The following is a 6476-nucleotide window of genomic DNA, read 5'->3' as shown; positions in this document are numbered from 1 at the left end:
AAACAGTCTGGGTGGTCATTTGATTAGCTGTTCAGCAGTCTTATGGCTTGGGGGTAGAAGCTGTTAAGTAGCCTTTTGGACCTAGACTTGGCGCTCCGGTACCGCTTGCCGTGCTGTAGCAGAGAGAATAGTCTGACTAGGGTAGAAATTCCCCCCTTAGATAGTACAACTGCAGGGAAAAATACCTGAGAAATATTTTGTTTTATGGACATAGTTTAATATTTAGTTGCTATTTAGTTGAATGAAAGTTATTGCAGTTATTGCATCTGATAGAAATAAAGGGCTGAAATACTTCTCATGTTGAAAATGGTGTTGATGAAATGACATCAAAACATACATTCAAATACATAGGGAAAATATTTATTTACAGTTTCAGAACTATATACTGTAACTCATACACTTTAAGAAAAGCTACACATGACAATATTAACAATAACATGTACACACACACACACACACACACACACACACACACACACACACACACACACACACACACCCAGCCAAACCAGCCCAGGACAATGTTGCAGACTGCATGGGGTTGTTTTTAAGGAATTCAGTTCCTTCTACAAAGTTAAGTCAAAAATATACAGGTTAGGACAATATTTATGCAAAGACTTATGGGATAGAATCCTCTTGTTCTAAAGTATATTTTATACCTAGCTTCAGCTGTGGTTCACTTTCAACTGTAACTTCCATGAAATCTTTAGTCACTGTAGTCTTCCTCTTTGCTCATCACCTTCAAATATCCTCATTATCAAACCTTCCTAATACAGCAGCACCATAGTGACCATAGAATAGAGTCCATATATACACAACTGGATCTCAGCTACAGACAGACAGTCTCTCATGGCAGACAGACCTCGCTCTCTTCTCTTCCATTCCTGTTCTTCCATTCTTCTCTCTCTCCCTCTCTTCCTTTCTCAGACGTAGTCTTTTCCAGAGGCTGGTCCCAAGGTCTCGGAGCGAGGGGACTTGTTGTACCTGGCGGTGTACGATCCTTTGTCCTTCTCGGGGCAGTTGAAGCAGAGCAGGCCTCCTCCAATCAGCAGCAGGGCAGCTGCCCCCCAGCCCACGTAGAGCGCGCCCCCCAGCTCCCTCTTCTTAGCGCTTATCAGGTGCGGGTTGTAGAAGTCCTGGATGATGCTGTGGGCCGTCCAGCAGACAGGGATCAGACACAGAACCCCGGCAATGATGAACACCACCCCAGACGTCACGCCCACTTTAGCCTTGGACGCCTCGTCCTCCACGCAGTTGGTGCACTTTCCCCCAGCTACAGCCAATAGGATGGCGATGATGCCGGAGAGGATGGCGATGACAATCATGGCTCTGGCAACCTGAAGGTCCTGGGGCAGGGCCAACATGGAGTCATAGATCTTACACTGCATCTGGCCCGTGCTCTGGACCACGCAGCTCATCCAGATACCATCCCAGATGACCTGAGAGGTGATGATGTTACTGTCAATGAAGGCGGAGACCCTCCACATGGGCATGGCGCATACGATGATAGTCCCGATCCAGCCTATGACTCCCAGGGCCGTGCCCAGCATCTGTAACCCAGCTGACACCATATTGGATCCGGTTGGCGTTGGTTTCTCTGTTTGTCTGTGTGTCTGAGTGAAACTGGATGGCCTTTTGTTTTCGTCTGTGTCTCCTCTATCTCTATGTGGCGTAGAGGTTCTTTGTCTTCTCTCTGTGTAATCTGAATACAGTGGGTGGTCGTCTCCATGTGCTGCTCTAGGTCTGAGTCCGAGTGGGGGAGGACTACCAAGAGTACAGGTACTTATAACCTCCACCTCAGGGTGGAGGGAGGGGGAGGGGGAGGGGAGGGGGAGGGAGGGAGGGAGGAAGGGGAAGGAGAGAAGGGGCCGTGCTTGAAATCACCTAACAACCAACCTGCTCTGTTGTCTCGCTCTCTCTCTCCAACTTTCTCCCTTCCCTTCTCCTAGTTCACTCTCTTTCCTCCTCTCTCTCTGACAACAATAGTATGTACAATTTAATCTATAATTCAATTCCTAGAGCATCATAAGACAATATAGTCAACAGTATCCCCTAACAACAAAAAAACACGTCAAATTTGCAGTTTCACATGTGAAATATTTGTTTTCACATCTATTAAATTTAGAGTTAACAAGTTAACATCACCTTTTCACAAGTGAGGAGAATAACATGTTTTCACCTCACATGTGAAAATCTCACTTTCACATGTGGAATTGCAAGTTCACGTGAAAAATCATTTACATATGAAAATCAATCACATGTGAAAATCAAATTCGCAGGTTCACATGTAAGAAAAGACGTGATTGTTTTTCACATGTGAATTTGCAATTCCAAATGTGAAAGTGAGTTTTTCAAATGTGACAGTTTTTCACATATGAAACTGCAAATGTCATTATTTCATGTGATTGTTTTTCACATGTGAACTTGCAATTCCACGCCACTCCCACTTTAGCCAAGGATGCCTCGTTTAAACACCTCGTCTAAATCTGATTTACAGTTTCACATTCAAGAAAACTCCACATGCGGTTGAAATAATGTTATTCTCCTCACATGTGAAAAGAGGGTGTTAACATGTTGCAGTAGAAATGTTTCCACCAGTGGAATTAGGTCTAAAAAGCCCAAATGCAGGACAAGGGAACGCTTTTGCGGGACATTCGTGGAGCACAGTGGACAGAAAACATTTTGGGGGGCAGGTTAGTGATCACGTTCAAATGGTGAAATAGTTCTGCTGTATGAAGGTCACTGCCTGTTAAGGGGCAATCCTTGGCTTCTACATCCATTTTTAGACGTATAAATTAATGATACTAATGTACTCATTGATTTTTTTAAAGAACGACCAGGACTGTTACTTCTCAGCGCATTTTTGCATTCCAGTTCAACATTTACCTGCTCGCAGTCTACCATTGAAATCCATTGAAGACTACACGCAGAAAAGTTGCGCTATTTGTATTTGAGCAATATGATTTGTCGTTCATTCAAGCTCCACTATGCTCCCGCGTGTCACAACTTCTCCAGCACACGAGCAGTACAGAAGTTGATAGCTATGTGTGTGTGTATCACTATAAATGTAACAGCTTTGAAATTGTAATAAGAATGCTGTACTGCAGGAAATCAGTAGGAATGAGAATTCTTTGACAAATTAAAAGTTTGCTCACCCAACAGTAAATCAGTGACTGTTAGACAGTGAGAGAGAGAGGGGGGTTCTTCCTAGATAGTGGAGGGCTTTAGAACTTCTTCGGGATTGGTGTCCCTTCCACGGGACGGTTGAGCTAATTGAAGGCTAATGTAAATAGCATGAGGTTGTAAGTAACAAGAAAATCTCCCAGGACATAGACATATCTGATATTGGCAGAAAGCTAGTGCACAATTTTGAACATGAAAAGTTATTAATAAACAAATTAGGCACATTTGGGAAGTCTTGATACAACATTTTGAACAGGAATACAATGGTTAATTGGATCAGTCTAAAACTTTGCACATACACTGATGCCATCTAGTGGCCAAAATCTAAATTGCACCTGGGCTGGAATAATACATTGTGGCCTTTCTCTTGCATTTCAAAGATGATGGTACAAAAAAACTTCCATAAACTTCCAAGTGTTTCCTTTCAAATGGTGGCAAGAATATGCATATCCTTGCATCAGGGCCTGAGCTACAGGCAGTTAGATTTGGGTATGTTAATTTTAGGTGAAAATTGAGAGAGAGAGAGAGAGAGAGATTAGTATAACCTTCCAAATAAAGGACTGCCTTTCTCTGCCTCTCTGTCTGTCTACACACACAGCAGGTCAGTAGAAATAGAACAGTTGTTTACTCTCTATGGGGAGATCTGCAAAGGGCAGATCAACACACAGAGAGTCAGTGAATAGCCAAATACATTTCCTTAAACCCCATGGATCCTGCTGAGGAATATGAGACCCAACACCATGGATCCTGCTGAGGACCATGAGACACCAACACCATGGATCATGCTGAGGATCATGTGACACCAACACCATGGATCCTGCTGAGGATCATGTGACACCAACACCATGGATCCTGCTGAGGATCATGAGACACCAACACCATGGATCCTGCTGAGGATCATGTGACACCAACATCATGGATCCTGCTGAGGATCATGAGACACCAACACTAACTACACTGAACAAAAATATAAACGCAACCTGTAAAGTGTTTCTCTTTTGCCAAGACAATCCCAAAACCTGACAGGTGTGGCATATCAAGGAGCTAATTAAACAGCATGATCATTACACAGGTGCAACTTGTGCTGGGGACAATAAAAAGCCACTCTAAAATGTGAAATTTTGTCACACAATGCCACAGATGTCTCAAGTTGTGAAGGCGCGTGCAATTGGAATGCTGATGGAACATCGACCAGAGCTGTTTACAGAGAATTTAATGTTCATTTCTCTACAATAATTCTCCTCCAACTTCGTTTTAGAGAATTTGTTAGTTCGTCCAACCGGCCTCACAACCGCAGACCACGTGTAACCACGCCAGACCAGGACCTCCACATCTTCACCTACGGGATCATCAGAGCCCAGTCATGTGAAATCCATAGATTAGGACTTGGCTGATAAATTGGCTGATATCCTTATATGAACTGTAACTCAGCAAGATATTTGAAATTGTCGCAAGTTGCGTTTATATTTTTGTTCAGTATATTTCATAAGATTCCTGGGTGACCCCACTGTAAAAAAGGTGCTTTAGTAAAATACAACACTGTATGTCATTCGTCCCTGACATAATAATTTCTACTGAAATTGACTTCACTAACAAAACCAGAACAAAACTACGTCCTTGTAATTCCTCACTACTCAGACACAGACACTAACGAAGAACTAGGTGGAAATGGGGAGATCAACCCAACGTTAGAATTACCATCAAATATGAGGAAGAAGTCATAGTTATGTCTGCAGTTGTGACCAAATGGGGAAAAAACTGTTAGTTTTAAATCTAAATCAGTTAGTATAAACAGACCAAGTTATTTTGCCCTTTTACAGGAAACCATAGTTATCTATGAATGAAGCAGAAGGGAAGTTGACATTTTATGGTAAATATGTCAGGCTGGTGTCTGCATTCGATAAGAGATGTCAGGTGTAAACTAGATCTGGGGTTGGCAGGACAGACACGAAGAGGAAGTGAAGGGTATGAAAACAAGAAGTAACTGGCATGCAGCTGTACAGGGGCCATTACCGACTGATTCTGACTGTTGTTTTTACCCAAATGTGTTGGCCAAAGCTTTATAGGGCATTTATATTTCATAATTGCCTGAAAAAAATATTTAAAATATGAAAGAAAGATGTATTTTAATTGTGTGACGTTAATAATAATTATAGCAGTTAATTTACAGGTGAAATGTCAGTTTTAGGGGGTACGGATTCCCCTCAAAGTCATTTTGAAATGGGCTCCCAAATCTCTAAATCCGCTCAGCTTACATGGGTGATGAAAGAATCTAACATTTGACCCACTAACATCTGGTTATCAACTCAGACAACCATCGTACTACTTACACCATGATAAGACCTTGGCCCTGTCCAGAAACAACCACGGTGTAGGAAGAAGAACAAGGTTCCACCATATGAAGTTAGGAGACAGAACAACAGTTGCAATTTAATAAGAGTTGCAATGTATTGTAAATAATAATGGAAAATCAGTTTACCTATAAAAACATCTACTTCAACCCCAGCCCGTAGACAGCATGCTTACATCTCTCTCTCAAGTGTGAGTCTATGCTGTGCATCACTGAGTCAACACTTGCCAATATTTTTTGGTGTGGCCATTTTGAGTAAGTCTTACTGATTAAAACAACATCAGTCCTGAAAAGAGCCAGTGTGGATGTAGGCTTTTATTCCAGCCAGGCAGTAACACACCTGATTCAACTGATTTCTAAGTGTAGCCATTATCAATCATCATATTGCTTACGACTATACTGTATGTATTGCTTACAACCTATTGCTTACAGTGGTAGATTGGCTAAGATAAATTCAGGTTGTGTAAGACAAGACTTAGGGAATCAGAGTCAATTATCAACTCAGGTTTTTTTTCATGTTTTTTCTTCCTGTCTGGGTTGGTGCCCCCCCTTGGGCTGTGCCGTGGCGGAGATCTTTGTGGGCTATACTCGGCCTTGTCCCGGGATGGTATGTTGGTGGTTGGAGATATCCCTCCAGTGGTGTGGGGGCTGTGCTTTGGCAAAGTGGGTGGGGTTATATCCTACCTGTTTGGCCCTGTCCGGGGGTTTCATCGGATGGGGCCACAGTGTCTCCTGACCCCTCCTGTCTCAGCCTCCAGTATTTATGCTGCAGTAGTTTATGTGTCGGTGGGCTAGGGTCAGTCTGTCACATCTGGAATATTTCTCTTGTCTTTTCCGGTGTCCTGTGTGAATTTAAATATGCTCTCTCTAATTCTCTCTTTCTCTTTCTTTCTTTCTCTCTCTTGGAGGACCTGAGCCCTAGGACCATGCCTCAGGACTACCT

The 6476-nt window shown here is 42.7% G+C and overlaps 1 protein-coding gene across 1 annotated transcript; it reads right to left on the bottom strand.

The window, feature by feature from the left end:
• Positions 1 to 338: 338 nt before the first annotated feature.
• Positions 339 to 1753, bottom strand: LOC115204558 (claudin-4-like). The gene has a single exon (XM_029770219.1). It carries the CDS (start codon positions 1569 to 1571, stop codon positions 924 to 926), a length of 648 nt encoding a protein of 215 aa, XP_029626079.1. The 5' UTR covers positions 1572 to 1753; the 3' UTR covers positions 339 to 923.
• Positions 1754 to 6476: the final 4723 nt, after the last annotated feature.

This window comes from Salmo trutta, chromosome 12 (genome assembly GCF_901001165.1).
Source record: "Salmo trutta chromosome 12, fSalTru1.1, whole genome shotgun sequence".
NCBI classification, from domain to species: domain Eukaryota; kingdom Metazoa; phylum Chordata; class Actinopteri; order Salmoniformes; family Salmonidae; genus Salmo; species Salmo trutta.
Note: the sequence above shows the minus strand (reverse complement) of the source record. Positions and strands in the feature narration are given on the sequence as shown.